The 16,528-nt window shown below is 36.5% G+C and overlaps 1 protein-coding gene across 1 annotated transcript; it reads left to right on the top strand.

Moving 5' to 3' along the window:
- Positions 1–17: 17 nt before the first annotated feature.
- Positions 18–12,314, top strand: armc1 (armadillo repeat containing 1). Its single transcript, XM_082183599.1, has 7 exons — positions 18–246; positions 1,015–1,223; positions 2,662–2,753; positions 6,092–6,281; positions 6,382–6,498; positions 7,236–7,310; positions 9,338–12,314. Exons 2-7 carry the CDS (start codon positions 1,062–1,064, stop codon positions 9,527–9,529), a joined length of 828 nt encoding a protein of 275 aa, XP_082039725.1. The 5' UTR covers positions 18–246; positions 1,015–1,061; the 3' UTR covers positions 9,530–12,314.
- Positions 12,315–16,528: the final 4,214 nt, after the last annotated feature.

Here is a 16,528-nt window from a genome sequence, read left to right as displayed (position 1 = left end):
CATAGTCCATATCCTCCAATCAGTCTGTCTAATTCCAGGAAGTGTTGCACAGGGTGTTAAAGCTCCGCAGATAATGGACAAATATACCTGACCAGAACAGCTGTCATAAAGACTTTTAACCATATTCACTCTCGTCGTTATTACACGAGCTACATCCAGTTTCGTGTCCATCAGCAGGTCATTTGTTGGGATCCTTTGACTGGACAGGATCATCTGAAGCGAGGAGCCGTCCTGGGCGTGTTTGCTGTAAGGTTATGCGTGGACAACAGTGCCACAACACACACACAAGGTTAACAAGATTGAGACCACGAACATCAGAAACTAATACACCGATTGTACATTTATCATTATTATTTGGCTACATATCTGTGTATTTTTATATATGACCCGATATAAGTAACGTTAGATTCTGCCTTTCTCTGTCTTGCGTGCTGTCATTGTTTTTGTTCATAGAAAGACATTCAGATACACCCGTATTGATGTCTGTAGACTAAATATGAATGAGCAATCAGCGCCAAATGTTTGCTTTTACATGCCGTTTTATGTCCCATATGAGAATTCAAGAGTGTCATTGTCTTGTGATGCCGTGTCAATGTTAGCCGGTTAGCACAGGCCCCGTTAAAGGCCTCGTTATGCTATATGAATCATATATGAATATCATGGGCCATTTAGTGCACCATGAAAGCCATAAATAAGCCACAAATAAGCCACGTGTAAAAAGATAATCAGTAAATCAATGCTAAGGTGTCGCGAGACAAAAATGCATGTTGACTGAGTGACGTCAGGCAGTATATCTCCGGTTCCTATTTTTATTTTTTGTTAAAATAATATATTTAAAATATAAAAAATATCGTATTTTTTAAAAGATTAAGCAGACTGAAAATTATGTTATTCAATATAAACCAGTTTTTATGTTATTTTATTATTATCATAGACCTTAGTGTGCTTTCTGTCATTAACAAAGCGTTCCATGGTATCAGAAATGATCTAATTGTGGTTTTTATCCCCCCTCAGCTAAGATCAGTGTATTTTCTGTGCATGGCCCTTGGTGTGGGAGCACCATGAGTGGGGAGCCTGATGCCTTGGCTGTGGTGAATCAGCTGAGGGACTTAGCTGCTGACCCCCTCAACAGGCGAGTTATTGTTGAAGATCAAGGCTGCTTGCCAGGCCTCATTCTCTTCCTCGACCACCCCAACCCACAAGTCGTCTACTCGGCGCTATTGGTAAGATCCAGTTTGTAAGAATTGTGCAGACATTCTTGCTATAGCGACCTGTAAGATGCTTTCTGCCATGTTAGTGTAGTAAGTCAGGGTTCATATCAGGAACTCAAACGTAGCTTCAATGTTATGCATAATAATCATGAATATTTTGTATAATTTTTATATATGTTGATTTTCTGTAATAAACAGCAATGTTTCCACATTTCTTGGAAATCTGATGAATGGTTTATTATAGTGTGTGCAGTAAGCAGTCTCTGCTAGATTCAGTTTCAGATTCAGACATCCCAATATAAAGCATAATAGGTTGCAATTATGATTTTAGAACTACTTTATACCTCATTTTTAAATGTCCCAGTTGTTGATATCAAGGTATTCATATCAGCCAATCAGAACACTCAAAGCACACCCAGCTGGCCTGACACATGACTGCCACCTATTTGTAACCAATGATAATAATAATAAAAAGGATATGATTGTATACATAATAACAATAATAATGATATTATACTGATATAATGGCTTATTGTTAATAATAATAATAATAATACATAATAACAATATTATTATTATTAACTCAAATAACATTTATATCAATAATAACAATCTCTAACTAATATTGTGGCTTATTATTATTGTACTCTTGTGTATAATATTAATAATAATATTATTATTGTTATGTATATAATTTATTATTATTAAACTCAAATAAACTTGTACAAATAGTAAGAATAATAATTTGTACCTAATATAGCGGTTATTTTTATTATTAGATATTATAACACTATAATTATTATAAAAAATAATAACGTTTATTATTATTAAACTCAAATAGTCTGACATCAGTTGTTTGATAAAGGCATTCATATCAACCAATCAGATCACTCCATGCCCTCCCAGCTGTCCAAAGACAGTCACAAGACTGCCACCTGCTGTCCAATATTGTCACAAAGCTGAGCCTAACTTCTACAGGAAGTGTTTCCTCCCTTCTTCTGTAAGACGGATAGAGAAATCTGGACATGATCTATGTTCTCCAGCATGATTTGAGAATGTTACAGAGCATCTTGTTTTTCAGTGGAAGCAAGAAAAAACCTTTGACATGGTCAATTTGGTCAAACAAATTTAGTTATTTGATTAGTGAACTAGAAATATTGTCGTCATTGCGTTTTTTAAATCATAAAACTTTATTTCCAGGTTTGAACCCCATATTTTCCATGTGCCCTCAGAATTTTGTACCCCACTGTATGTTTTACCTCGTTCAGAAGGACATCACACCTGTGAAGACATTTGGAGTATATTTGAATAACACTTTTTCACACACACACAGTAACTCTGACCCGAGTAGTCCTGGTGTTGTGTTAATGGATTTGTTATCACAGCGGTGCCTGGCGGTATGCCTCTGTAATGGCCCTGTGTGACCCTTAATGGCTCTGTGTCCTTCCAGGCGGTGCGCTACCTGGCAGAATGCCACGCCAACAGGGAGAAGATGAAGGGCGAGCTGGGAATGATGCTGAGCCTGCAGAACGTCATGCAGAAGTAAGTCGCTCCCATCATTCTGCCACAAAACATGAAGGCAACGTGAGCTCGCTTTGCACTTTCCGCAGAAATCCTCATCCTGCAGCTTTAGTTGAAGTGAATGTGTGAGGTGGGCAGATTTTGAGAGCACGATAAAAGGTCATACTGTCATAAGCGGATTTGTCTGTTTTGAAACTAAATGGGAGCGATGATGCGATCTTGCTGTTTAAGCGTAATGCGAACTGTCGTGTCAAGCAACCTGATTTGGTGCACGACTGCATTTGTTTTGCTCGCCATCGGCTGATGTCCAGCAGAGGTCAGTCTAAGAGAGAAAATCATACCACCATTGACATTAAGGAGTTCACGTTCAGTGCCCATATTCAGAATATTGGTTGATTACTGTGGTTTTTTCAATGATCAGTTATTATACATTTACCTGACAAGAAAGGGAAATGACATCATAACTCATGGTTCAACAGTAAGGATGGCCAGTGTGAGAGAGCCTGTTGACATTGTGACTTGCTCTATCCAGGCCAGTGTTGCATTTTCTGTACTTCTTACACTTATCAATTATGCAAAAAAATTAATAATTGTCCATTGCAAACAAATTTAATTTTTTTACTTTGATAATAAGGAAACCACAATTGTCTTGCAAATATAATTATGAATTTATAGCTGTCATTTAGTTACATTATAGTTGTCAATAAAAACCTTTGACAAGTTTTTTTTCTTCAAATTGAATTTGAACCAAATTGAACCTTTTTGTCCATAAAAATTTTAGATCTTTTATATTATTATTATTATTATTATTATTATTACAAGTATATATATATATAATTTTATTTATTTATTTTTTAAAAGAAGTCTCTTATGCTCATTTGATAAAAAATGCAGTAAAAACAGTAATATTTTGAAATATTTTATAAATTAAAAAAAGTTTTTAATTTTAATACATTTTAAAATGTTATTTATTCCTATGATGTCAAAGCTGTATTTTCAGCATCATTACTCCAGTCTTCAGTGTCACATGATCCTTCAGAAATAATTCTAATATGCTGATTTGGTACTTAAGAATTTTTTTTTTCAGGATTATTTGTTGAATATAAAGTGTGTGTGTATATATATATATATATATATGTATGTGTATATGTATATGTGTACACAGTGCGTGTATGTATATATATATATGTATATATGTATACGTGTATATATATATATATATATATGTGATAGGGCCAGTGAAAAATGTAAAAAGTGGCAAGGCAAATCTGATCTAGTACAGGAAAAAAATCCGTATCATTGAGCCTTTGTTAGATTATGCTTGAGAAAACAGGGTTTCTTTTACTCAGGGTTTCTTTTACCTCACATGTCAAACAATACTAACGTAGATGCCAGCTGATGCTTTAAATATTCATACAACTGCATGTTTTTTACACCCCAAGGCTAACTATAGAGGCGCAATATCCAAGTATATGTATATATTCACTGCAGTTCGGGCTTATTTCGAGTGCGAAAGTCTGCAGGCTTTTAGACGGCGAGGGCCTTCTGTTTACATGGAGCCTCACAGACAGAAGTGCCGATGGTTGGCAGAGAGCTGCCTATCCTTCTCTCAGGGCGACTCCCTGCCCGCCCCCTTCCATTCACCAGTCACTTCAGTTAGCACAGATGCCATCAAGGAGTGCCCTGCAGTTCCACAAGCTGCCCGTCACTATTTCCGGCACAACGACTTTGGGTAGAGGTTGTGTATCGCCCCAGTCTGTGAAATTTTATGGCTAGAGGAAGTGAAGAAATCCTTCATCACCCCTGATGAGACGACAGAGCTCAGAACCAAGCTATGCTAATGCTTGTTTTTGTTTTTATGAGGAACATTCAGTGTTTTCTGACTCTTTTTGTTGTAATTTCCAAGACCTATATATGAATGTGCTGTTATGGGCTGCAGAAGTTGATATACAACTTGCTTTTGACGGAGGATATAGATGCCGTCAGCATTCCCTCAGGTGAACATGGGAAGCTTGGAGGTCTGGCAGCTCAGATATGCCAGTGAGCAGATGCCCGTTCCTGTAGCTCTGCATGAATGATGGCAGAGTTGCATCTCCCCCATTAGCGCCTGTAGGGCAAATCAAGATTCTGATGTCATGCCTGATCTAAAATGATGTCAATGAACTGCTGTTTTTTTTAACCTCATTAAACGAACAGGTCACTTGACTATAGTTAGCCACCAAGAAACAGACTGGCTAAATGGAAAATGTTAATAACTTTCCATTTGTTTTAATTCTTGTTCTGTATTTAAGGCCTTTTTGTTCCCCAATCCATAGGGGAGAGTGGGGTAAGATGCACCGAAGGGGTAACCTCAGTGTGCATAATTTTTGTGACAGTATATTTAGCAAGGGGCAATCATATTAAACTGCCTATGGATGGGAGATGCACATGAGAATATTAGGCATTTTTACGGCAATGTTTTTATTAGCAAATTTATCCGTTTAGTTCATCTAGAATTAATCCTTTTTTCTGAAAATGTTAAACTAAATATTCTGAATATTAAAGTTTTATGTATGCTTTAAAAACTCTGCAACACAATAAGACTTTTATAATATAAGAGTAATACAAATGTTATTGTTGTAGTTTTATTATTTGTGCATAAACATTTTTTTCCAGATTTTATTTGAAATGTAACTCGTTCACATATATCCCGCTGTTTGTGTCACAATACCTAACTTTTCTTTATTATTATTATTATTATTATGTAATATTTTTTTTATTTGTTTCTCTGACCTTGTTATAGACAATTTCAGTGGATGACAGACATCATTTTATCCTATTATTTTTACATTTAATTTGCCCTAATGGGCAAATTTGCAGCTTGTACCACTCCCTATTATTATTATTATTAATTATTATTATTATTATTATTTTATTTTTTCTCTAGAGTACTACTTGTGTACAGTATATTTTCTATTTAGGCTTTTCATGCTATGATGCATCAATCTCTTAATTTTCAAGTGTACTTTACATTCAATATGCTATTATACTTAGTTGTGATATTAAACCATACGGAATGCTCTAGATGAATCACAGTGTTGTTTCAGTATTAAAGGTTAGTTGGTTCAAGCTCTTTTCTGTATCCCTCATGTGTGCAGATTACCCCCCGCACAGATCTGTGTTTTGTCCCCTTGTCTGCCGGAGTGGTGACCTTTTCAAATATCAGCTCCGACAAGCACTGAATTGTACAATACATGCTCTTTTAAAAAGACTAGACTGCTCAATTATTTCTTTGTTCATCGAAAGTGGCCATTATTGTTAGTTGTTCATCTGTTGTCATAATGGAAAATCCTACAGTGAAGTGTGATGTGTTCATCTAGGGGCACGTCGCCAGGCGAGACGAAGCTGCTAGCCTCTGAGATCTACGAGATCCTGCAGAACTCCAGCAGTGCGGAGGCCGAACAGGCGGGAGCGTCCGCCTCGTGCCGAAGAAAAGCTCAGTTTTTCCTGGGCGCCACGAACAAACGGGCCAAAACGGTGGTGCTTCAGATCGACGGGCTGGATGATTCGGTAACTGCAATCAAACAACATGTACTGTAACCCGTTTAATCGCAGCGTATGGAGATTCAGATATTTGCACAATTTGACACACTGTATCTGTTTATGTCAGACTCGGAGGAGTCTTTGTGAAGAGGCACTGCTAAAGATCAAAGGAGTCATCAGCTTTACCTTCCAAATGGCTGTGAAGAGATGCGTGGTGAGGATCCGTTCGGACCTGAAGGCCGAGGTGAGATCACAATCTAGCAGAAACAACATGACCGTTTCCAGACTACATAAGAAAGGCTGTGAAAAATGAAACTAGTGTTGCCTTGATTTCAGTATATTGTTTGCTTTTATTCAAATAAAAAATTTGTTAGATGTCTTGTATTTTTAATGAGTTTTAATAAAGTAAAAAAACATTCATATTTAACTACATGTATACTACTGTTAAATTTTGTTTTATTTAGCAAGGATACATTAAATTGCATGCATGACAATAACGACTTAAGTACTTTTACAAAAAAAAATATTATATATCAAAGAATCCTGAAAAAAAGGACGGTTTTCACAAAATATTAAGCAGCACAACTGTTTTAATAATTGATGGTAAGAAGAAATGTTTCTTGAGCACCAAATCAGCTTATTAGAATGATTTCTGAAAGATCATGTGACACTAAAGACTGAAGTAATGATGCAATCACAGGAATAAATGATATTTTAAAATATATTTAAATAGAAAAGTTATTTCAAATTATAATATTTCACAATTTGACTGATTTTACTGTATATCACATAACAAATAAATGCAGCCTTTAAGATGCCAGGTTGGGACGTCTGTGAACTATTTTGACTGGTGATGTAAAGAATAATAAATCAACTGAACCAAAGGAAATGATTCTGAAGAAACAAATCACTCTTTATGGATCAGAGATGCTATTATAAAACCCATTTCAGCATTCTAATGCATTTATCTTCATTCCCCAGGCCTTGGGAACTGCTATAGCTTCAACCAAAGTCATGAAGGCACAGCAGGTAATGAGGGGGGAAGATGGATCAGAGGTGAGTAAATCAAACAAACACATCTAAAAATGGATAGTTGAGTATCTTCATGTCACTTTTTGGGGCTAGACAGCCTCCGTTATTACATACTTTCCTTTTTCTGGAAGAAAAAAAACCAAATCTGATCTGAGTTTCGAATGACATGAGAGAGTAAATATAATATAACAGTGTTGAGGTTAGGATGAGCTATCCCTTTCTGAAGCGACGTTAAGTTTTGTTGACTACCTCTACCTGAGGATGTTAGCCGACGCTACCGTCGCTGCGTCTGTCCTCAAAACCGTGAGAAAGCCGAGGGTAATGCAGTTTGTCATGTGGAGCTGGTGCTGTCTATCTATTCCTCCCCTTCAGAAGAGTTACTCATTTTCCCCTCATCACATGATCACTCAGGATGTCCCTCTCCCCCTGAAACCTTGCGTCAGAGGGCCCTGGAGACACACACATACACACTCTTGCATGCAGTGTGTGGTCATTAAAGAAAGATGTGTCCTCTCTGGTTGAATTGGAAGGGCGATCTCTACCTGCAGCGGCACAGTCATGACCTCCGGTGGCCGTCAGCCCTGCGGTCTGGAACACTGCTTTACCACACACTACCTTTAACAACCAGCAGGTGGCGCAGTTGATTGAGATATTGACTTGTTGATCAAACTTTTTCCGCTTGAACAGGCACAAAGAGAGAAAGCTACATAGTAATTAGGGCTAGAGTGATGTAACTAACAATAAAATGTCTTAACCTTTTGAACCTTATGATGATATTCATGATGATACCCGGCGGGCTTTAGCATATCATTAAGTGCTGCGAAGCAGGGGTCTCGAGAAGCCAGGTTATCCTGGTATATTTTTCTGTTGATATGAAAAATTGTGTACATTTAGCAATACAGCTATACTGTTCGGGTGAATTTATATTACGATGTTATGATGAACTATGCCTTTCTCCACTGACGTTCTTAGTTGTTCAAAGCGTTTCTAAGGAATACTGATTGTTTGAAGGCATCTGACTGACTCTGAGATGGTGAACGTGAACATGCTTTGTGTAATATTAGCAACACATTATTAGCTGTTTCATAACATAGTCAAGTAAAAGGCTATCCATATTTATTACCGTTATGTGTCCGACGTGTTAGAGAGCGATACATAAAAGCGCATTACCATTCTGATACATCGACTCGTATACGAGCCTGTATAATTTACTCTTCCACTTCTTCTGAATCAGTTTCTGGTTCAAATATATGTGGCTGAATTAAACCAGGATTTCCACTTGCCATCATGCAGTGTTTACTACAGTAAAGTTGAGCGAGTGGATCTCTGAACTGGTGTGAGTGAGTGGAGGCGGGGACTAATTTGCTTATTCATGGCTCTGTGTATACTAAATGAGTTACATTCAAGCTATTTTAAGGCATGAATTTGTTTCACAGGAAAACAACTTTTAAATATGTAATTTTGGTAATCAAAGATGAGTTTTAAGGGATAAAATTGACCACAGGGGGACTTTAAATCTTAGAAGTAAAATATTTGTAGGTTTTCTAATTAGTTTTTCACTAAAGAAGTGTATGTAGTAATAATAATAACATTATTATGATGATGATTATCCATATTATTATTATTATTTTATCATATGCACCTATATTTTTTGTATTTAAACATTTTAATAAAAAATAAATAAAATTAAGAGCCACATGATCCTTCAGAAATAAATGTAATATGCTGATTTGGTTTCCTCATCATTATTATTATACTGCTTACTAATGATTTTAAAGACAAAATCTTTACTATTTCAAATAAAAAGTTGATGTAATATTATACAATTTAAATTATATTTGTTATCTAAGTATTTGCTCTGCTCTAATAGTTCATGTTATATTTTAAAAACATATACTCAGATGGGTTGCTTTCTGTTTTGTTGTTTTGGCTGCTAATTTATTTACTTGTTTTTGGTTGCTTGAATATTTAATTCCATTTTGTACTGCTAGCTTAGCAATTAAAACAAAATGGGTCATTGTTCCCATCATTCTCTTTTCCCTCTCATCCAGATTGTAATCCCATTCCAAGAGGACTCGGATGTGGTGGTCGAGCAGAACGTGAATTTGCCGGATTATCTGCCAGAGGACGAGAGCCCGTCTCAGGAGCAGCACAAGGCTGTGACGCGACTGGGCTCGGTGCAAGATGGCGTGACCTGGCTAAGCACGGCCGCCAACTTCCTGTCCCGCTCATTTTACTGGTGACCCGACGACTCCCCGCATGCCCCGCCTCTTTACAGCCTGCAGACTGCCGAGCGCATCTCGCAATAAACTTATAACCATGTTCCAACTTTATAAAAACACCATGACAGGCGGCTGTAAATGGTACGCGATCCAACCTGCTCCCAAACTCACGTTAACGCTGCATACGCACCCCACGAGACACTAAAACCTGAGAGCAACCGGGAGAAGTTCACAGAAAGAGTTTTGTGTGTATCTGCTCTCTCTTACTCACTTTTTTTTTCTTTTTTTTTTTTTTTTTTGGTTGGGAGAAGGTTTTCGAACGATTCGCCCCAGATCCTCCTTGCGGGTTCGTGTCTGTTGAGACTAAACAACGGCCCGGGGGTTTCGCTGGGTGGGTCGTACCTTGAGGGTTTTCTACATTTCTATGAATTTGGGTGTTTTCTGATGTGTTCTAACCCTTCATCTCAGCTTTCTTGTACATTTTAAACAACTGCTTTTTTTTCAGTTATTTAATAATCCTAATGTTATTATTCATCAGCACTTTTCAAAGCATGCTGTATTTTTGATGCCTTTTTTTGAACCCCTTTCCTTCTGTGTGTGCCTCTACTACGTAGCTTGTTGATGTGATTCATTTTCACGGTTTTAAATCCTCTTTATTTGCTTCGGCTGAACTTCTGAAGCCTTCTCAAGACGATATATATATTATTTTTTTTAGGTTTGAATTTGAAATGCGTAGTGATGGTTCCTGATTTCACATGATACATCATTAAAACACCAGCACTGGTTGGTGTGCAGTAATAATAATTAACGGTTTAATGTCTCCAGTAAAGGGAAGTCACCACGAAATGGCTGTTACTGTGTGTGTAATACTAACCTTTTTTTTTTGTGTGTGTGTGTGTGTTGTTTGTTACAGCATGTGCCAAACACCAGATAACCTTTGTTACACTGCTAAAATATGTTGTGAAGTAGCTCTGACCCTTTAGGAACTGATATTATAAGGTTGTCTTTCTTTTCTTTTTCTTTTTTTTTTACCTTTGAGCGTCAATACAGTTTTCCATTATGCCATACTGACCATTTATAAATGTTTTTTTTTCTTTTTTTTCTGTGTATTCCTAAATACCATAAATGGGTAACCATAAATTCAGGGCCTTTCATACACATGATCATTTCAGTGTGGGTTCTCCTGCTGGCCAAATGCATGATCCGGTCAAATCTGACGGGATATGTGCCTGTCACCTCTGCATGACCATCACCCCTCGCCCCTTTCTCTGAGATCTCCCTGACCTATGGTGTCTTTTAACAGTTTAGACGATCGAATGACCTCACGTATCGCATTAAGGATGTGTGTACATTCTCCCGCAACTGATGTGTACGTCACCATTGCGTTCAGTATAGGGTGTTTCCAAAAGGACACGCGCATCGATATCAAAAACGAGTCTACACGAACCAATACATGCCCTTTTCTAAATGTAACTAGTTCTATTGAAATCGATTTCATTTTTCACCTTATTATGCTGGAAAACTTTGGTTGTTGTGAAGCATCAGTGTTTGCACACTTTTGTATTTTTTTCCTAATTTGACAATTTAATCAGCAGTGCTTTAAGAGACTTTATTTGAACTCACATCATGTCTGTTCACATTAAGGATTTGTTATTAGTGTACAGCATTGAATCTCCATACAGTGGCGTGCTTCTAGTTGGGTGCAAGATGAGAGAGAGGCCATCAGTGTTATATTTATGAACAAAGTCCAAATTGAAATGAGGTTTGCATTTTCTGTACTTTTATTTCCCTCCTCTTGTACTGTACATCATCATCATCATCATCATCCTTCCTTGAAGCGTTTTAAGCTACTGTTACTCCAGGAACGCAGAACCAGAGCCCATGGCAGACGGTAGATTTTAGTCGCTTCTCATGTACAGGGCATATTCGCTGTTATATACAAAGAGTTTTAGAACACACAGTTCTTGACTGTTCACAGTAATGACAAGGATTATTAAATAGATAAAATAAATTTGGTTTGTTGTGTTTTGTTTTCTCTGTAAATTGCATTTCATTAGGTTTGGTGACACCAATTTCTTACTATCAATTTGCTTGCTGTTCTTTTCTTTTCTTTTTGATTAAAGCTGGATGCTCACGGACACCAAGAAGAAGCGCCTGAGAATCTGATCTTACCGTGAATTACTACTATGGCTTTAAAGGTTTCAAATGTTGAAACCATAGCAAATAATTTTGACTCAGTTTGTAGAAACAAATTGCTTTTACAGTAATGGGGCAAGGCATTTTAGAAATGTGTATTTTTCATATATTGCTAATATTGGTGTGTGTGAAATTTGAAATGTGAAAAATAAGGTTTCGTTTCAATAAGTCTGTGTATAACTCATTGTCTGTTCAATCGAACAGTTATTAATATAATTTAAACTACCATTCATAAGTTTGTGGTCCATCATGAGTCTCATATGCTCACAAAGGCTGCATTTATTCAGTCAAAAATACAGTATTATGGTGAAATATTGCCATTTAAAATAACTTTTCTATTTTGTTTTAAAATGTAATTTATTCCTGTGATCAAAGCTGTATTTTCAGCATCATCACAGTCTTCAGTGTCACATGATCCTTCAGAAATATTCTGATTTGGTGCTCAAGAAACATTTCAGTTGTGCTGCTTAATATTTTGTGAAGACCGTCATACATTGTTTTCAGGATTCTTTTAGGAATAGAACAATTAATTTAAAATAGCTTTTTTTGTAATAATGTAAAAGTGTTTACTGTCAATTTGATCAATTTAAAGAGTTAGTTCACCCCCCCCCCCCCCCCCCCCCCAAAAAAGAAAAAAACAAACAAACAAATAAATAAATAAATAAATCTGTCATCATTTACTCACCTCATGTTGTTCCAAACCTGTATGAGTTTCTTTCTTCTGTTGAACACAAAAGAAGATCTTTAAAATAATTCTGGGTAATCGAACAGTTGACGGTAGCCATTGACTTCCATAGTAGGAAAAAAAAAAATACTATGGAAGTCAATGGGTTCTGTCAACTGTCCGGTTAACATTCTTTAAAATATATAATTTTATGTTCAACAGAAGAAAGAAACTCATACAGGTTTGGAACAACATGAGGGTGAGTAAGTGATTTGGTTGAACTATCCCTTTAATACATCCCTTCTAGTATTAATTTCTCTATGTCCTGCAGTAGAAGAAGAGAAAGAGAGCGGAGGGCAGGAAATCTGTTTTGTTCATGTTGTTTCGGTGTAAAGAGCCATAAGGGACACCCACCTCCTCCAGCCCAGCAAAGATAGCAGAGACATGGTCAGCTAGGATTCTGTACATGGTGTTAGATCACTAAGCTTTAATAAGGAAATCAACAAATTCCTAGTCCAATTGTAGATTTGTTGAAACAAGTGTAGCAGCATATCAGGGTTGTGTTTAGGGAGATATCAGGACAAAGTCTTCAAAGTCTGCTTTGCTCTTCCAACAGGCCTTGCAGAAAGAAAGCCGCAGGAAACCTCATCAATCATCACCATGCACCTTTTCCAACATACACACCTTCATCTCTGAAAGACCCCTATGGCACTATCGTGATTGTGAAGTGGGTCAGCTACTGCAACTGGGCCACAGGCCTAGAAAACATGCATATGGCTACCATACTGTGCTCGTATGGCAGGTTTAGCTGGGGGTGATTGTGTCAGTACTATAGGCTTTCAAAAGCCAGAGCTACGCAGTGAGACCTCTCCAAGCCTCTGGTGAAATGTCTGACACTTTTATTACAGTAAATGTGTCAGTCCTGACACTAGGAGGCGCTGGTTTGCTATGATTTTCATTCAGTGAAGTGCTGCTTCCTAACTAAATGATCACAGTTAAGGACAAAGTGCATGTTTTGCCTTGTCAAGTGCTTAAGTGTTTGATGACAGCTTTATGAGGGCCGTGTGCAAGTGTTTATCGAGACTAAGACCCATTCTTTACATGTCGGCTCCTTCCCACCTTATGAATTTCCTGTCATTGTTTGTGACCAACAACCCTAAAAGATCCGGTTTCACTTTATTTTGATGGTCCCTTTAACACATTCTGTTGACTATAAGTAACGTAACGTTGCACCTACATGTCTACTAACTCTCATTATAGTATTAGAAGACTGGTAGAGTTACTTATAGTCAGTAGAATGTCTGTTGGAAGACCATCACAATGAAGAGTTAGCAGATATTAAGCAGACAGTCTACTAATACTCTAATGAAAGTTAGTTGACTTGAAGTTGTAAAGTTACTTATAGTCAACAGAATTTTCAAAAGGGACCATCAAAATGAAGTGTTACCAAAGATCCTAATGGGATAAAACTTTTTTATTTTTTTTTTAAATCGACAAATCAAATAAGATGCCGGTCTGTAAAAAGTTTTTTTTAGGTAACCTAAAAAAATTGCTCACATGGTAACATTATTGTATGGTATGGACTAGAATAATATTCTAATCAAAAATGTTATGTAATGTGACTAAATCATCCTGGGAAATTTAACCAACAATCAACGTTATTTAGATCAAGGAATATTTTAGTTACTTTTTTAGTCAATATATATAATACAATACAATATAATATAATATTAAGTCCATATAAGTCCCACTTACACAATCATTTTATGAGAATTTTAGTTTTTAGTAGGATCTTTGGAGATTTTTTAAAAATCCCAAAGTACAAATTATGAGAGAAATTCCATTATGTCAAAACCTGTGCATTATTTAAAAGATTTTAGAACTATTAAATACTTTAAAACTTTTCAAAATTATATTTCAAAATGTATATAATATGATATATGAGCTTTGATACAATTTCAGCTGTTGGCAGTTACTACAAAGGTAAACAGGAAGTGCCACGTTTTCAGCAACCTAAGTTACATATTGTCATTCCGACAATATGAGTTTATCATATTCACTTTAATGTCTAACTTATGAGTTAGCAAACATGACACAATAGGCCCATTTCATGCTTTATTGCTTTATTTGATGTCAGATAGGTCTCAACGGTTGGGAGAGTAAATTGAGGCACTTTCTGATTTGTTGTTTTTAAAATGATACACATGGCTAAATGTCATCCCATTCCAAAAAATATTAATGGAAGAATATACACAATGACACATCATTAAGTGTCCTGCTTACATTCATAAATTCACTGAACTTGGTTCAAAAATACAATCCTGATTATGTAGAAAACAACCTATAGAAAAGCTCTCTATTGTTATTTAAGACTCATGCAATGTATGTTCATTTAAATAACTGAAGTTTTTCATTGTTTCACATTTGACTGAAAAACAAACTGTCATTAAGACCTTTAAACTCACCTTGAAGACAAATACGGTGATGCTGTGAACTCCACTAAAACATGTTTTAATTTATTGAGTATTACAGATGCATCTCTTCCATCCTCTTACTAGGCAGTTCATTTTATTTGAAGAGGGAAGCTGATAAAACCAATGGCTCCAAACCTTCCTGGCTCTGAAAGATATCGACCACAGCTCAGTATTTGTGCATAAATGTGTCGTTACTATCATGAGCAGTATTTGCATTGTTAATCTGCCTGAGGCCGGCGGACTGATTGTGTGCTGATGGGAGAGAAAGGTGCATCTTATTGCCCAGGCAGTTTGGCGATTTTATTCGAGGTTCAGCTCCCAGTCAATGGGATCGGCCGTAAATTGCATTCTATGTGCTGGAAAATGATGTGACACCCGTAATTTATGTCAAATAACTTTTTGAGGATGTGAAAGTGTGTGTGTAATCAGCGCTGGTGCTGATACTGGAGATTTAATTGAAACATTTTTCTTTTCCTCAAAGGCTGATGGAATGGCGTCTTGTGTAATGTTCTTTAATGTTTCGTTTTAAATCTAGGGTCATCACTTGGTTGGGAGAAGGTCATAGATTCACAGATTTAGGAATGAGATCAGCTTTTCCACATACATTTATCTCCAGAAATCAGTGAGGTTAGATGCAACAAGACAGAAACATGGTACACAGGTCTAGGGTCTTGTGGTCCCTCGAATTATGGATTACTATTTTTGATGTGTTTATAAGGCAGTCTGTTTCTTATTTTGTTTTTAATAATATTTTATGATTGAGTATTTATTTATTTGAGTGGAATTAACAAGCTTAAAACAATACTCTTTGCTAAATAAAAAAAAAAAGCAATCTATGCACACTGTTGATTGTTGATTACCACCAAAAATGATTTCGAATCATCTCTCAGTTTGTCAAAACCTCCAAAAACATACATAAACACACTTACAATGGAAGTCTATGAGACAAGACATTCTGGAGTGTTTAAAAGTAAAATAAATTCAATACAATTGAAGCTTGTATTTTTGGTTAAAGTACTTTTAAATACAAATCTTCAGTAAACATGTTTATCATTTGATCTATAACGTTGTTTAAATTGTCCGTTGAAGGTGGACTAATGGAAGTAGCGTCAGAGCTTTTCTTACGGTGGCCGAGAGTGCTCAACGTGCTGCAACTCTAGAAAACACATGCAAATAGAAAGAAAAAAACACCAGCAAATTAAGAAACATCTTCCTAAGTTTGACAACGCATGTGCTGCAAATACTCACAACGCAACCAAATACAGAAACACGCTGCAAATACTCACAACGCAACCAAAAACCAAAACGCGCTGCAAATACTCACAATGCACATTCAATCCGGATGCTAAAATAAGCAAAAAAACTCACCTTTCAGGTTAGTTTTTTTCTATTTGCATGTGTTTTCTTCAGTTGCAGCACGTTGAGCTTTGTGCTGTTTGCAGTGTATTTCTGTATATGGATGCATTGCTAGTATTTGCAGCGCGTTTCTGTATTTGGTTGTGTTGCGAGTATTTGCAGCGCGTTTCTGTATTTGGTTGTGTTGCGAGTATTTGCAGCGTTTTTCTGTATTTGGTTGTGTTGCGAGTATTTGCAGAGTGTTTCTGTATTTGGTTTCTGTGTGAGTATTTGCAGCATGTGTCTGTATTTGGTTGTGTTGCGAGTATTTGCAGCACGTTTATGTTTTTG

The sequence above is a fragment of the Leuciscus leuciscus genome (genome assembly GCF_965113295.1).
Source record: "Leuciscus leuciscus genome assembly, chromosome: 11".
Taxonomy (NCBI): domain Eukaryota; kingdom Metazoa; phylum Chordata; class Actinopteri; order Cypriniformes; family Leuciscidae; genus Leuciscus; species Leuciscus leuciscus.
This window is presented reverse-complemented; position numbering and strand designations above follow the sequence as displayed.